The 17,631-nt window shown below is 32.1% G+C and overlaps 2 protein-coding genes across 6 annotated transcripts; both read left to right on the forward strand.

Moving 5' to 3' along the window:
* Nucleotides 1-3,478: 3,478 nt before the first annotated feature.
* LOC107888898 (CMP-sialic acid transporter 2) lies at nt 3,479-7,162 on the forward strand. 4 transcript variants are annotated; one of them, XM_041077702.1, is made up of 6 exons: nt 3,492-3,920; nt 4,578-4,625; nt 4,834-4,959; nt 5,809-5,857; nt 6,494-6,588; nt 6,899-7,162. In XM_041077702.1, exons 3-6 carry the CDS (start codon nt 4,925-4,927, stop codon nt 6,951-6,953), a joined length of 234 nt encoding a protein of 77 aa, XP_040933636.1. In that variant the 5' UTR covers nt 3,492-3,920; nt 4,578-4,625; nt 4,834-4,924; the 3' UTR covers nt 6,954-7,162. The 4 variants fall into 4 exon arrangements, 2 of the variants coding, with proteins under 2 accessions (XP_040933636.1, XP_016668653.1); XR_001681545.2 differs by lacking the exon at nt 4,578-4,625 and having other exon boundaries at nt 3,482-3,920; nt 4,834-4,886; XM_016813164.2 differs by lacking the exon at nt 4,578-4,625.
* A 2,137-nt stretch (nt 7,163-9,299) lies between these two features.
* LOC107890001 (probable peroxygenase 3) lies at nt 9,300-12,140 on the forward strand. Of its 2 annotated transcripts, none has more exons than XM_041077701.1 (7): nt 9,300-9,525; nt 9,624-9,773; nt 9,857-9,942; nt 11,040-11,134; nt 11,224-11,349; nt 11,435-11,579; nt 11,826-12,140. In XM_041077701.1, exons 1-7 carry the CDS (start codon nt 9,438-9,440, stop codon nt 11,829-11,831), a joined length of 696 nt encoding a protein of 231 aa, XP_040933635.1. In that variant the 5' UTR covers nt 9,300-9,437; the 3' UTR covers nt 11,832-12,140. The 2 variants fall into 2 exon arrangements, with proteins under 2 accessions (XP_040933635.1, XP_040933634.1); XM_041077700.1 differs by having other exon boundaries at nt 9,310-9,525; nt 11,435-11,594.
* Nucleotides 12,141-17,631: the final 5,491 nt, after the last annotated feature.

A 17,631-nucleotide genomic window follows, 5' to 3' on the forward strand; every position in this document is an offset into this window, starting at 1 on the left:
ACGAAAGAATAGCACACATTTAGCTAAACGGAATATTTCATAATACACAATTTCCGACATCAAACTTACTTCACAACGTTAACCCTTATGTACATACACAAAAGACCAACTTAGCCGAAGGCCGGTAGCTCGTTCATCAACTGAGCGAATATTTATTTGTAAGGGCTCAATTAAATTCAACACATACGTAACATATCCCAATATTGGGATGTTTTTCGAGTATTAGCTGAAATTTTACAGCAAGCTCATTCATTACCAAAATCACGTACCTTCGGAATTTAACCGGATATAGCTCCTCGTTCAAGTGCCTTCGGGACATAGCCCGGTTATAGTAACTCATACAATGCCTTCGGGACTTAACCCGGATTTTAAAACTCGCACGAATGCCTTCGGGACTTAACCCGGAATTAGTATCTCGCACAAAGGCCTTCGGGACTTAACCCGGAATTAATAACTCGCACAAATGCCTTCGGATCTTAGTCCGGATATAGTCACTTAGCACAAAGCCTTCGGGACTTAGCCCGGACAGCATTCAATTAATCATGCACATCTAACAATAATTCATGGCACATTCGTATTTCATTTTCATTTGCAAAACTCAAACACAAGGCACATATCATCCTTGCACATTCGGCTCAGTAGCCACACATAGAGCATGATTTTAATTTGCTTAAAACATGATTTAATCACATCGTAATTTAAGCTCTCTTACTCAAGAACTTACCTCGGGTGTTGTCGAACGATTCCGCTAACTATTCGACCACTTTTTCCTTCCCTTTATCGGATCTATTTCCCCTTTGCTCTTGAGCTTAATTAAACAAATAAATTGATTTCATCATTTAGGCATCGAAAAGATGAACACAAGGCACTTAGCCCATATTTATACATTAGACATTAAAGTCACATACATGTGAAATCATGCATCAACACAACATATTAGCTAATTTTTCCCCCTTGGCCGAATATGCATGTCTATTTTTGGGGTCGATTTCAACACTTAATACACACATATACACACTAGTAAAGCATCCTCCCCCTTTCCATCAATTTAACACATGCATTGCTCATTAACATGCAAAGTTACATTCGGCCTTAGCACACAACTTGCTAGCCGATTCTTCTCCATTTAGCAACCAATGCACATATGTGCTCACACAAAAATGCTAAAAAGGAGGTTCAAGAATCATCAAGTCATCATCACATGCATCATTAACAAACTTCATATTTAGCATGCAATGGCATTAACACAACCTCCACCTAGGCCGAATTTTAACTCATCCTCTTGCCTCATCACCACCACATCAAACATCAACCAAGAATGATGCATCCATGGTCAAATGTCATTTCCATCACATAGCAAGATTTAGACCATGGGCTAGGTAGAACTCAAGCTAACAACTAAAACATGCATGCATCTCATGGAACATCATCAACATACCTTAGCCTAGCTACATGCATGGCCGAATCTCTTCACCTTTCTTCTTCTTTCCTCCTTAAAATTTTTGGCCAAGGATGAACCAAAGGATGAGTAATTTTTTTTTCTTTGTTTTTTTTTTCTTTCTAGTTTCGGCTAAATGAAGGTGAGAAAAGGATGAACAAAAATTTCCTCCTTTCTTTTCTTTAGCTCACGGCAAAAGGGGGGGGAAGAAAACAACTACACACATTTTTCTTTTTTTTTTGTATTCACCATACTCCTTTTCATTATTTAATTTCCATGCCCATTATTTTATTTTTTCCACCCATGATGCACCAACAAGACATGTCTATGACATGTCTTGGCCATCAAACTTGGTCTACCATGCTTGTCATGGCCGGCCACTACTAGTAGGGGGGAATTTGACATGCAAGTCCCCCCCTTTGTCCACATGCACTAATAGGTCCTCACACATTGACCTATCACATTTTAAAATTTTCTCACATAAGTCCTATTGACTAAATTCACATGCAATCAACCAAATCGAAGCTTGAAATTTTCACACATTTATAATTACATATTCTAGACAATAAGTATCACATTCAAACATTTCGGTGACTCGGTTTAGCGGTCCCGAAACCACTTCCCGACTAGGGTCAACTTTGGGCTGTCACATACTAGAGATGAAAGGGACGTATTGGTGAGTGTTGTGAAATGGATACTTTGAATAGGTATGTACTTAACCCTCGGGTTGAAAAATCGATATAACAATAATATGGTAAGATGATAAATGAAAATATGATATGAATGTCTTGGTGATGATTATGCAAATGATGTTTTATGTTTGCTTATATGGTTATGTTACTTGCTATTTTCATGTGAACTTACTAAGCATTTATGCTTACTCCATCCTTTTCATTCCTTGTAGTTTTGACAAGCTAGCTCGGAAATCGGGAACGGTCGGAGGTTCGCTCACACTATCTGTATACCATCTTGGCATAATGGCTTGTATATTTTGAGTATGGCATGTATAGCATTATAACCATTTTGTATATATGGTCTTATGATATGGTTATTGAGTGTTATGGAAATGCTTGGTAATGATTAGCCATTGGAATGGCTAATCATGATCATATTTGGTGTTATGTATGTCAAATTGCTAGCTAATCCATGGAAACCATGAAATAGGTAAAATTTACCATAAAATAGATTCTAACAGCAGTAGTGATGTAAATTTTAAAAATCACTAAAAATAGTAGAAATGGAATTAAACGATGAGTATGTTATGAAATTGAAGCTTAATGAGTCTATTTTCATATGGATTGAACAAAACAGGTATATGAATTATATTTTATGAGATATTTGAATTTTTGTGAAACAGGGCCAGAGTGATTTCTAGATCCCCTATTATGACTTTAAAAATTTATCATAAATTTTACAAATATAATTAGAAGTCATTCTTTATATGTGCAGATTCTTTATTGAGTCTAGTTTTAAGAGAAACAAACTTCATAGTCATTGAAATTCTGTACAGAGAGATATCTGATTCGTAATACACAGAGGTCAGAGCAGTCGAACCCTGAAACAGGGGAGACTTTAACTAATATACTGTACTAATTGGCTCGACCAAAAATTCTATAAAAAATTAGTAAATAGATAAATGAGTATACTTTCAGGTAAAATTGACAAAATTGGATTTTGAGTTTCGTAACTCGAGATATGAATTTTTAAGAGACTATGACGCAGATTGCTAGTTTAACTGGAAATTTTAAAAATAAATTGTTTGAGCTGTTTAAGTAATGAATTAAGTCTGTTAACACCTCGTGTTCAACTCCGGCGACGGTCTTGGGTACGGGGCGTTACATTAAGAGATAATGATAAAGTTTATTAAAAATGGCTTTAAAAACGGGAAAATGACTTTTTGTAGCGTTTTTATTAAAAATGCCGCAAAAAGTAAGCAATAGTGGCATTTTTTTATAAAAATGCCGCAAAATTTTTTACACAAAACGGTGCCGTCTTGTTACCCAAAATGCATTAAGACTTTTTCGTTCCCCCCTTCCCCCCGAAATCCCAAAATTTGACAGGAAATCTTTCTTTCTTCCCTCATTTCTTTCCCTAAAATCGGTTCCCTCCCCCCTCCCCAAAGAAATCCTAAAATTTCACTTGAAATTTCTTCTCTTTTCTTTCTCATTTTATTTTTCCCAAACCATTTCTCCCCTACCCCGATTCCCTTTATTTTTCCCCTAATTTCCCCAAATCGGCAGCCCTCTGCATCTCCGTCTGTAGCCCGCTGCTGTATCTCTGTCGACATCTACTGTCAAGTATATTGAAAAAGAAAAAATCACCTGAAATTTCTCTTTCTGCTATCAGTTTCGTTACATAATATATCTCTTCATGGCTCTCTCATTGCCGCCGCCATTTACTTGGGCTGGATTATCTTCACGGGCTGTTGCGAGTACCATGAGGATGATGAGTCTGACGAAGAATTTAGCCCTAAAAAAATAGGGTATGTTAACATTCCTGCGAATCCTGCTGTTAACGTTAAGGAAGCCCTTTGATCAAATGCCATAGTTGTTATTAATTATTTAAATAAGTTCTCGGTTTGATTGTTCAGTACTTCGGTAAATCATGTCTATGTCTGTCTATGACTTTTCATTTTATTTAAAGTTTCTTTTTTTAAAATATGTAATATGCAATCCAAGCACTTGTACTGTTATTGTATTACTCTGGACGCTATTTGCTGCTTGCTTTATTCTAATATGCTTTAATCTTTTTGTCATTCTATGTGATGTCGATCTAAAGCCTTCATACAACATTTTAAGCTTATTTTTAGTTTCTTATTGACCTATCTTTGATTGTGTAACGATTGCATCTTTGTTCTATGGTATTGTGAACCTAGAATTGTTACCTCTTGGATGCTAATTTTATTATATTTCATGCGATTGCCTGCAAATGGTTTGTCTCATCAATCGACTGTCATCTGCACTTCTGTGGCATAAAATTATCTAGTACATGAAACCAAAAGTGGTGCTTGTATGTTGGTGATGCAGTTCTGTTGCTCATGATTATGAATCTTCTGTATCATATATATATATATATATATATATCACCTTAAGCAGTGTCTGTATCTTCTGTTTAATGTTTCCTGCTTTCCATTTGACAAATAAATTCAAAAGCACAGTGTCTGTATCAATTCATCATTGCCTTAAATGTAAGCATTCTTCTGCTCATAAACACTTTTTACATTTTTGCTCCTGAATTGAGTAAAAAAATATAACAACAGATAAGTTGCATACACCGAAAGCACTTTGTTGATAGTTTTGCTCATAAACACTTTTACTTCTCCTTTATATTTTTCAAAATTTAACAACAGCTTGTAGTGTTTGACTTAATGCTTTCGGTGTTATTACACGGTTCAGAGCAAAACTATCAACAAAGTGCTTCAAGAATGGCAAGCTTCTTATTCTTGATGGTGAGGCCATGGCAATTTACCAACTCTAGCTCTTGAACATGATAGTAGAAGAAACTGATATAAAGTTGAACTTGTAAGTCATGAATTCATTACACAGCTTGATAACTGCTGGGATTGCAGAAAGCTGACTGACATTTTTTCAATTTTAAATTATTATTATTTAGTTTACATGTCAACTCTAAAACCCAAGTGCTTCAGTCAAAACACATTTCATCCTTAATTGCAATAATGCTTTTGGTTTGGTTAAGTTTGGCATTACAAGTTGTCTGTGAGCCTTTTGATAAGATGTTATAAAGCATTCTTTACACCTGTTAATGATAATAATGAATGTATTTGAACAGCAAATGGCAAAAGATATTAGATTGAATCTTAACTTCTAGGCTTTATTGATGGTTTGACCCTTAATTAGTTAATTATATCATTTTTTTTGTCCATTTTGATACTTGAAACCCAGACACATGAAGCCTATTAGAATGCATCATGTGACATTCTTATATTTCATAGCATTTCCACCCTCAGTCAATTATTTCCTCTTAACTCTCTAAACTTGCTGTCAAGGAACAACCTGAATGATTGAAAATCGTTTAATCATTTTATATTGAATTATTTCTGAAAATCATTTTATAAAGAAAGTTTTTTTTAAGTTTTCCTAAAATCATTGTTATATGGCCTCCTTTATTTTCATTGTTAGTGTTTGCACCATCGAAAGCTTTCCTTTTATTTCCTTCTCAATACCTCAAAAATATTGATGGCTTAAGCTAATGTATTTAACTTCAAACACTTACCAGATTGCTAGAGTTCAAGATGCTTTGTTGACTGTTTGCAAACTTGCTAATGTTTTCCTAGTGAAGTACTATTTTAAAGACCTTTTAATTTCCATATTTTGCTTTCTGAAATATGCTTATATTTGTTTCATTTGCAGTGGAATTGCTATATCAATGGTAATGAAATATGCAGACAATATTGTGAAGGTAAGATATGACCCAAAATTTCATGTTAGTCAATCATTGATTTGTCTGCATTTACATCTATCTCTCTGATTTTTTAAGAAACTTGTTAGGCATGTCATGGTTATCAGTAATGTTCATGCATTTGCATGGCATAATGAAGGAAGTTGCTTCTCTTTCTTAAGTTGATTAGGTTACTTGTTTATTCCTCTGCTTCCACTATATGTAATATCCAGTTTTCTTGCTGCTGAAACCTATAAGTAAGGTGATTTATTTTATTGAGCAAGAATGTCATCTTCTGTCTTTTGATTATACTATTTACAACGTTGCTGCAACCCAAGCTAAGTGGTATGCGGTTTAATAATATTTTAAGAATCTTTAGCTGCATACTAGAAGCCTCCTCGAAAGAAATTGAAGCTAAGGAATGACTTTGTGGCTTCCTAATGATATACTCCACGTGTCCAGTGAATTATTTAACCACACTCGAAACTAAAATTATTTCGATGGATCAAATCTTATGCAAATTAACTTTTTAACATAAAGTAAACATCAGCCTATTTAGAGAAGTGATAAAAGGGATCAAATGGTACATTCATAGCATATTAGTAACCATTTTGAATCCTTCAGTTGAAGTTCCATTGTCTATTCAATGTGGTGCAGGTCTATTCTACTTCAGTGGCAATGCTTCTCACTGCCGTTGTTTCAGTGTTTCTGTTCGGCTTCAATCTTACCCTTGCTTTCTTCCTCGGTGCTACGTAAGTTATCTCTAGCCACATTTTAATATCCATACAATAGATAGTCTCTCTTGTATTGAAGCTTCAAATCTGGCATCTAGCATAATTCAGAGCATCACCGCATGGTAATTGGTCCTGCACATACATATAGGGAGGATAGCATTTCGTCTGGATCAAAACATGTAGCAATTATGTATAATTTTTGTATTTCACTTTCACTACAGTAGCATTTACGATTAGCCTAGCATCATTTTTTTATTATGGGTTTACTTTTTACTGATTTCACTTTCATTACAGTAGATGGTATAGCTAATTTCCTTGTTTTGCTCAGTCAGGTGACCGAGATTCCGTTTAACAATTTTCTTTATTGCTGGAACAAGTCTTAACCAAGATCAAGATCAAAGTACTTCACAAAGTTATATATGCAGGCATTGCAATGAGAGGTGATGATGATTTGGCATTATATTCTCACCAGGATGAATTTTGTTTTAGAAATTGTAATACTTTGTGTGTCTTTGCGTGTGTGTTTTTTTTATGTATTAAATTACATATTGAATCAATGTTTATGTATTAAATTTAATTTCATTAATTTTTATATTTATTTTTGAAGTTTAAATTTTAATGGAAAATTTAATTTAATTAATATTTTTTATTTATCCATAAAAGTTCAAATTTGTTTAAAGTTCAAATTTCAAAAATTAAACATAATATAATATTTAACATAGAAATAAATATTATTTAATTAAAATAAAATAATTTTTTTAAAGTTCATGATTTTTAGCAGCGTTTGTGAGAAAAGCGTCGCTAAAAGTCATGTTCTTTGATGGCTTTTTTGGAAAAGTGCCGCTAAAGGTCATGGTCTTTAGTGGCGTTTGTAAAAAAGCGCTGCTAAAGATCATAATCTTTAGGGGCGTTTGTAAAAAAAACGTCGCTAAAAGTCATGTCTTTAGCGGCGCCTGCTATAACGGCGTTTTTTCGGCGCTTGTGAAAGCACCGCTAATAGTTTTAGCGGCGCTTAAAAACGCTGCTAAAGACAAAAAAAACGCCGCTAAAAGTCTATTCTCCTGTAGTGAGCGTTAAACTGGTGTATTGTAATTCACAGGGCCAGCTAGTAGATGTGATGACCAAACCTCTTAAACTGGATCAATTTTGTAAGTTGAGAAGATTCTTGGGTGTCTATGCAGAAGCTGACATAAACTAAATGCTTAGAGCATTTTTAGTTTAAGGGAGGAATTGTTAGGATTTGATAATTTGTTTTTTAGGTTGTTTGGATAATAAATCCGGTTTCTTTAGGATATTTATTTGTTTGATTTATTCAAAGTTGTTGAGTCATGGAATCCTTTTCTTTCTCTTTTCAGTTGTGATGTACAACTATAAAAAGTCATTTTCTCATTCAAAATGGATATTCAATTCTTTTCAAAATTCTCTTTACCTTACACTCCTTTAATATATCTTCCTTTTAATTGAGATATAAATGTAGCATTCTTTTCATATAAGATAGTTGAAACATTTTTTTGTAAAGATAACTACAAATCTTTTGGATATGTTTATTAGCCTTAACCAAACACACTATTGGGTAGCTTTGTGCATTACAATTTTTACTATATGATTTGAAGAAGCTGCAACTTATATTTGTTTTTATAGAATGTCATTATATGATTGCATCTCCACACATAAATAATAGAGAACTTAAATTCTTTAAGACTTTATTTTATAGATAGATTTGAATATAAATCATTTATGTAATTTAATTTATATAATTGGACGTAGGAGAAACTGAACTAAAAATAAGTGTCTTCCACCTCATTTTTTATCTTATACCATTCTTTGTTGAATTATTACAATTGAAAGCATCTACTCACATAGCTATCTTTTGCATTCTTTCATGAAATTTCTTCTAGTATCAATGCCTTAAAAAATTGTCTTTGAAATTCTCAAATTCGAAGTTTCCTACTTAAACAATTTGAAACAAATTCATTTAGTTGTAGTTTCTGCATCTGACCACCTAACCAAATATCATCCCAGAGCATAATTTGTGAACCATTCCAAACTCTTCAGTATAACCCAGCTTCCAAAATATCCTTAACATCCTCAAATACTTCGCCATGGGCAGGAAGGTGCCAAGCCCAAATAAACTTTTTTCCCAGAGTAATACTTCGTACTTAAAATAAGTTCAGTTTATCTTCTCGAAATGGATGCCTTCCGTCTTTCGTCTTTGCCATTGAGACAGATAGAATTGCTGATGGCTTTGACAAATGATTTCTTGGCAGTGCTTATCGGAATGTCTTAATTAGAAGAATAGTGTATTTTATTCACTAATTTCTTGGAATTCATATTTCTCTAATTAGGTTTTTCATTTAAATTAATATAAAAATAATTTTCAAACAATATAAATTCAAAATTATTTATTGAAATAATATAAAAATTACAATGGAAGTGAGAGTCAGCACACGAAACAAATAATTTTATTTTAACTAGATTTTATCACATTTACGATGCGGGGGAAAGAAAATATTTTATTTTAAAATAATATATTTATAAAAGTATATTTATAAATTTATTTGGTGGGGTTGCAAAGGTTTTTTTATATGAATGTAGTGATCGTTTTTTATAACTCAATCGGCCTCTTTTACCAATATCTTTATTACTATTACAAATTGATTTAAAACTTGGACACATGTCAAATTGTTGTCACTAAAACATTCATGCATACAAGACAATATGGATAATGATTAATGCATGTAAAATAAAACATAGTAAGAACGAAATGATGATGAAATCAGATCAAAAGGATTGGATTTGGAGGACAGGCGGGTGTACAGTGTCTTGGTTTATATAAGAAGAGCAAGAAAAATAGCAATTAGAGAAAGATGGATATTGCAACAGAGGCACCCAAAGCACCATTGACAAGTGAAAGGAAGGTTAGAGCAGACCTTGAAGAATATATACCCAAACCCTGTAATTCTTTATACTCTTCTTTTCTTTGTTCTTTGTTCCCACAGCTCCATATGATGTTTTTTTTTTTTTTGACAAACATATATGAAATGTTGGTTCAGATTTGGCAAGGGCATTGGCTGCTCCAGATGTGGAACATCCACATGGAACACCAGGGCATGACAACCATGGAATGAGTGTTCTTCAGCAACATGTTTCCTTTTTTGATCAAGATAAAGATGGGATTGTTTATCCTTGGGAAACCTACACAGGTTAATATATATTTTTTCCAGTTCCAATCTTTTTTCTCCAACTTATTTTCATTTTTTATGAAAAATATTTATGTATACTACAGCTATGAGAAATCTTGGTTTCAATCCATTTTCAAGCCTTTTTATTGCAATCTGTATCACTGTGGGAATGAGTTATCAAACTCTCCCGGTAAGTTATTCTACTCCCTTGTATTCCTTTCCAGGGCAAATCTATGAGAGTCGAAATTTAATTAAATTTTGTTTTACTTCTTTTTACAAATTTTAAGAGGACTAAATTTAAAAAAAATTATTTTAAGAGTCCAAATTATAATTTCACTATATATTAATTTTTCATTTTGGGTCCAAACACCCTACCTCCCTCCCTTAAATTCACCTATGTTCCTTTCTATAAAACATACACATAGCTGTAAATATTGAATATGGATACCACATCTCATGTCTCAATATTTTATTTTATTTTTAAAATTCCATATATTTAATTGATGATAACCCTCTACTCATATTTAGAGGTGACAATCCATCGAGTTCAATTAAATTTAGGTAACATCATTTTAAATTTAAAGTATTTTAAGTTTTAATTAATTTATTCTTTCAATATATATAAAATATATTAATATTTAATTAATTTATCTAAAACATTAAAATAAAATTAATTATTAAAATTTTTATAAAAATTAATTACAATTTAATTATTTTATTTTTAACATTAAATTTTCCCTTGGGTCAATCTTGGGTTTGGCTTTTTGGTTTTTTTTTTTTTAAAAATTTTTCAAGTATGGTTGATTCCAATATCGGATTATTTCAACTTCAGCCCATTTTTGAAGTAGAGGTTTTGGGTTTGTATTTTTTACTTTTTGATCAAATTAGGTTTAAGCGGATTCAGACTTGACTTTTTTTCGAGTTAAGTTTTGAAGTCACATATTCTCATCTTTGTATATGCACCAGATACAGAGCCAAAACTAGAGGCAAGTAGGGCCTTGTCCACTGGTCAAATGAAAAAATTTAATTAATGGTGCTCTTCAAGTATTAAATTTTAATTTTAAGCCTAATAAATGAAAAGAATTATAATTTTGGTTCTTTTTAAAAATTAATAATATAATATAATCTTTTTTAGAATAAAGTTTGTTTATCTTTAGCCCTTTAAAATTTTAAATTTTATGTCGATTCCCTTGACAAAGTTTTTGGCTTCTCCCCTTACTAGACTGGATATTTAAAAAAAAAAAAGACAATAATACAAAATTGATATTGCTTTCACAAATTTGACAGGGATGGCTACCAAATCTATATTTTCCCATATACATAGATAGAATACACAAATGCAAGCATGGTAGTGATTCTTCGACATTTGACAATGAAGGAAGGTAATTAGCATATCATATTGGAATCATTAAAAATATTATGAAACAAAATACTTTTGACCTTTGTTATGCAATGAATGTGATCTTTTCAGGTTTATGCCAATGAACTTTGAGAATACATTCAGTAAATATGCTCGAACTGAGCCCGACAAGTTATCATTCGGAGAAGTGTGGCACATGACTGAGGCTAATCGAAACTCGTATGATTTCATTGGCTGGTATTTTCAATCACCCCTTTCTTTGAATTTCGTGTTTTTAATCCAATAAATGCTTTGTTTCCTGAGATATTTGAACTGTTTGCAGGCTAATGACAAAGGCAGAATGGATGCTTTTGTATCTGCTTGCAACGGATGAAAATGGTTATCTATCAAAAGAAGCTGTCAGGGGATGTTTTGATGGGAGTTTGTTCGAGTATGTTGCCAAAATGAACAAGGCTGGGAAGAATAAGGTTTGCTGAGTGCAGGTTGCTAGTTTAAAATATATGCATTGCTTTTGTTATCAAATAAAGTTGTTTGCAGAAGTAATGTTACAACAATTGTTTCGATAGAACAATGAAATAGATAATTCTACCTTTATAAAGCTTTATTTGTGGGTGTGCAATCGTTTGCACATGTAAAATTCGTATGCTTTTAATCATTAATTCTAATAACTATTTGATATGATAGGCTACTAATTCTAGTAAATTTTATTTCAGGTTTAATTTATGTCACGAAGATGTTAGAACTTGAGCCAATTTTGTGCAACTGCATGGGAAATAATATTCAACTTGGTATGGAGCACAAGTTGGCTGGCGCACTTGAAGAAAGATGGATGTCATAAGATTAGTAGTTATTTTGTATTGGGTTTTTTTATTTTATTATATTAGGTGATTTCGTTAATTAGGTTATTATTATCTTTTGTTTTATTTTATTTTAGGATTTTTATCATTTTAATTATTATATTTTGTATCGTCTCTTAGACATGAATTATTTTTCTTCCTTTGTTTAATACAATTTTGACTTTCTCTTAACTATGAGTAGTTTATTTTTTCTGGCCAATGGTAAATAAAAGTTGAATTTTATTATAATTGTGAGATTTAAAAGAGTTTTCAGTCTTTTCTTATTTATTCGTATTTATTGATATTTGAGAAAGGTAAAATTGTCATTTATTATTGTTCCGAGTAAGCCCCTTTTTTGGTATTTAGAAAATAATTAATTAATTAGAGTACTTAGATTTGTAATTGTCTCTTTATTCTAATAATTACAGCAAGTTAGCATAGTTCGATATAGAAAAAAATTGGATTATATTATTGGAATGAGTGATCTAATTTCGTGCGGTTGAGTTTATTAATTAGAGTCAAGTCTTTTTAATTCATAAGGTTGTTGGTGAATTAAATTTTAAGAGTGTCTCTTAAGGTTGTTCGCTTGGTAATGGGTACTACAACGAAAATACTTTAAGCAACACTCTAAATTGTTGCTTAAACAATAAATTTCGTTGCATGAGAGTTTATGCAATAATTTTGTGACCGTTGTGTGTGTAGTCGTTGCCTAAACTTAAAAGCAACGTTCATTCCATTTCAAATAAGGATTTATTTTAAAGTTTCCATGGAAATTTTAGGTAACAACGTTTTATTATTAAATGCAACATTTATTTGAAAAAAAATGCAACATTATAGGGAATTAATCCGTGTATGCAAGGAACAAGTAAATGTAATAAAATCAAGAAGATTGAACACACAAACTTTACATGGAAAATTTCCTCAAAAGAGGATGAAAAATCACGGGCAAAAGGAGATTTCACTATAATAAAGGAGAGTACAAAAGATGGAGAGAATTAAAGGAAAACCCGAAATTAAGGCCTATTTATAGGCTAAAATTCATAGCATATATGACTACAACAACCCTAAGTTAATCAAAGTTTAAGTGGGAAACTAAAAAACAGAATTTGATTAGGAGAAGAAAGCCAAGAAAACTTGGACTGTACGTTGCCACGTCGTGACGTGGCTTGATATGTCGTCGGGACTTGATGGATCATTGTATCGTTGGGACAAAGTTTTGTTGCTCGTCGGGACGAGATGACCATCGTGTCGTAGAGATGAAAAAGTGTTGTTCGCTGGGACGTCACGTACTGTTTGGTCAAAATAAGAGGCATTCTCCCACAAATCTCTACATTGACTTTTATTTGGACTAACTCCCTTGCCAAGCCCTGTTATGGGCCTAATTTGATCTTTATTGGTTACTCACCAAGTCCAAGCAATGCTCGAACTTTGAAACTGGAAGGTTCTTTATCAACATGTCAGTTGGATTGTGTTATATGCCTATTTTAAGAATCTGAACATCCCCTTGAATGATCACCTATCGAACAAAGTGATAACGAATGTCCATGTGCTTCGTCCTTTCGTAATGCATTTGATCTTTGGTGAGATGTATGACACATTGACTATCACAATATATGACAATTGCCCTTTTTTCACTTACCAGTTCACTAAACAGGCTCCTTAACCAAATTACTTCTTTACTGCTTTTGTGATCTCCATGTATTCCGCTTTAGTAGTCGACAAAGCTATTGTAGCTTTAAGTGTCTCTTTCCAACTAATTGCACAATTCCCAAAAGCAAATAAGCAACTTGTAAGAGACCTTTTTCGATCTAAGTCTCCTGCATAATCAGAATCGACATATCCGACTAAACCCTTTTGATTTCTTTTGAACTCTAAGAAATGTTAGAAGTACCCTACAAATATTTGATAATTCACTTCGCTGCATGCCAATGTAACTTACCAAGATTGACCATGTATCTGTAACACCCCTAACTTGTATCCGTAGCTGAAATAGGGTTACAAAGCATTACCGTACAAACAAAAAATTTAAACACACATTTCATACATTATCATAAACATAATAATAAACATTCATTTACATACATATTGTCCCCAAATCGAGCCCTCAAGGCCTCAAATATACCTTAGAAACAAATTAGGACTAAACTGAAATCATTTGGAAAGTCTAAGAAAACGATACAAAAATTTGAATATATGGGTCACACAACTGTGTGCCTCACACGGCTAAGTCACACGCCCGTGTCTCAAATCATGTAACCTTTGAACTAGGGACACACAGCCGTCACACATCCATGTGTCAGGCCGTGTAACTCTCAAAATTGCCCCACATACCCGTATGCTAGTCCATGTAACTTGCTGACTTGCATATAAAAGAACCTTCAGGAAACACACGGCTATGTCGCCAAGCCATGTGTCACACACAGTTGAGTCATGCATCTGTGTCTCTGGTCGTGTGAACCTAAAATGCACAAAAAACAAGCCATAGTTAACACTATAACATGTATAATCATTTGAACAATTGGTGCACACTTACAAAGCATCAAAACATACCTAAAATATGCATATATAAGTCATCCCAAAAGTCATATTTTAACTAACCAATATGTCAATCAAAGGCACCTCAAAAGCAATCATTAAAACTTACTTAATCATGTCAAGTTTACCTAATTCCAAACATAAAGATCTAATTCAATACTTTTCAAAACATGCCATATCTTGCCATGAGCATACCAATTCAAAACATACCATTAAGTCATTCACATTTATTATAAAAGTGACCAAAAATATCTCTTAAAGAAAAAATTATAACCTATTATGCATACATGACACCAAAGCACAAACACATTTAACTACTAGTTACATATTCATCAAAAGGTCATTCTAAAACATCCAACATATTCCAGCCACAATTTCCAACTACCTAAGTTTATACATGCTACTACCCTAGGAGATAAAAAAAAAACTACCAACTCCAATGGATAGTTTGAGCCGTTGGTTTGATCTATCCGAAAATGTCAGCAAGAATGATCTACAAAACTATCCACAAGAACAGATAAGCTAATAGAGCTTAATAAGAACATAGTATATCATTTAATCTAAATTAATTAAATACAATTCATATACTATTTGATTCAAAGATACCAGAGCATAAAAAGGGGCACTAAAGTGCATTCAGGGGTGCCGAAGTACAAATAGGGGCACGTATGTGCAATTCAGGGGTATTGAAGTACAAACATGGGCATGTATGTGCAATTCAGGGGTATCGAAGTACAAACATGGGCACGTATGTGCAATTCAGGGTATTGAAGTACAAGCATAAGCATGTATGTACAATTCAGTAATCATCAAAAATAATAATAATAAAAGCCTCGTAATATAAATACACAAAAAGAAATTTTTTTACATATTGAAATACTACGAACTTACCTCGACAACTAGGGCATAGAATTAAACGAGTTATTCTAAAGCTTTTGCTTTGCCTCGATTTAGGTCCTTACGTGGTCTATCTATATCTAAATAGACAAATTTAATCCATTTAATACTTTAAGCATTCAATTTAGTCCACATTTCATAATTATACAAAATTTACTATTTTACCCCTAATATTTTAACTTTTCACAATTTAGTCCCTATGCTCATAAATTGAAATCTAAGCATTTTAATAATCTATTCAAGCTAATGGAACTTATTAGGGACTTATAACAACCCATAAAAACTAGCAATTCATAAATTTTCCATGAACTTTTACTATTTTTACAAATAAATCCCTAAATGCTCATTTTATCAAAAATCACTTTACAAAACTTGTTTATTTATCAACAAAGACTCATAATCTATCATTAAACATCAAGAATCACACAAGAACATTGATGGCATAACCCTCAATATTTAACAGTTTTGCAAATTGATCCCCAGGCTAGCTAGATTAAGTTAAAACAACCTTAAAAACATAAAAATCATTTAAAATGGGCTTAAAAATCATACCATGCAAGCAAGGTAGCTTGACCGAACCTTCAAACCTCATGAATGGAGTTTTCTAATCCTATTTCCGATGGAGAATTAAACTAAAGAAGATGATACAATTGTTTTACCTTATTTTACTTTAACTTAATTATTAAATTACCTTAATAACCTTGCTAATTAACTAAATAAAATACCAAATTCATGCCCATCTTTGTCCACTAACATTATGAATGGTATAATTACCATTTAAGTCCATTTATTTCCACTCACATAGTCATTTAGCCCTTTTAATTAATGGAACTCTGCTTTTATACTTTTTACGATTGAATCCTTTTCACTTAATTAATCGTGCAAAAATCAAAACTTCTTAACGAAATTTTAATACAACATTACTAACATCCCATAGATATTAAAATAATAATAAAATAAAAAATTACTCGTCAGATTTATGGTCCCGAAATCACTATTCCAATTTTACTGAAAACGGGCTGTTACAATATCAACTAACAACACTAACAACATGTGAAATATCGAGACAAGTGCATACTATTGCATAAATCAAACTTCTGACTATGCTTGAGTAAGGTACTTTTGACATGCATCTTTCATCTTCTTCATAACGTGGAGAATCTAAAATTGAGAGTTTAAAGTGTGCAGCTAAAGGAGTACTTACCAGTTTTGAATACTGCATCTCAAACCACTCAAGTATCTTCATGATGTATCTTTGTTGCGATTTTGAAAAAAAATAGAGAGGCCTATTACCAATTAGTCCAAAAAGTTTTTTCTACTAAAAAGTATTTTTATAAAAAAGTCGATTTCAACTGGAAATAAATTTCATTTATTTTTCACTTTTTTTTAAATTATTTTATTACAGTTCGAATAATTTTTCGAAAAATAATTTTACAAAAAAAATTATTTGAACAAAAAATTTTATTTTTTGAAAAATAAATAAAATTTATTTCCAGTTGGAATCAGTTGTCTTACAAAAATACTTTTTAGTAAAAAAAAACATTTTGGACTAATTGGTAGGAGGCCTCTCTATTTGTTGTGTTGAAGGGAAATAAAAATAATAATAAACAAGAAGGGTTTATGAAGCAATTTATCCTATTTGAAGTTTGGTGCTGCCAAGCAGTCAGGCGGCACCCTTAAAGCTTTTTAACCAAAATGATAAATTTACATATTAGGTCCCTAAATATTTTTGGTCATCACATTTCAATTTGGTGCTATAGATTGACCAGGCGACAACCATAAAAAATTATTTAAAAAAAACTTGATGTGATCGGTGGCTAGAGAGAGGGGTGCTACTGATTGGTCAGGTGACATCAATTTTTTACTATAGCTCGTGCCTAGATTAATAAATATTACTATCTTTATCATATTTTAATATTTATTTAATTATTTTATATTATTTGAATAAAAAACCCATTTCTTTTTTTCTGTTTTAGGAAAAAGGGTATCCAAAGAAGAATACAAGAAACCTAAAAACAAGAAATGGAATTTCCTTTTTTTACATTCAAACCCTCCTACCCCAACCTCCAGGATAAGATAACAGGCAGGCAAAGATAAGGCATCCATTCCCCTTTTATAATATTTTAGATTTTTTATTTTTCAAGAATTATTTCATATTTTGTTGGAATTATAATTTTTATATATGATATTTAATTTTTTTTATAATTATAATTTATCTATTTATGTCAACAATAAAAGGTTGAGAACAATT

Source organism: Gossypium hirsutum, chromosome A09 (genome assembly GCF_007990345.1).
Source record: "Gossypium hirsutum isolate 1008001.06 chromosome A09, Gossypium_hirsutum_v2.1, whole genome shotgun sequence".
NCBI lineage: Eukaryota > Viridiplantae > Streptophyta > Magnoliopsida > Malvales > Malvaceae > Gossypium > Gossypium hirsutum.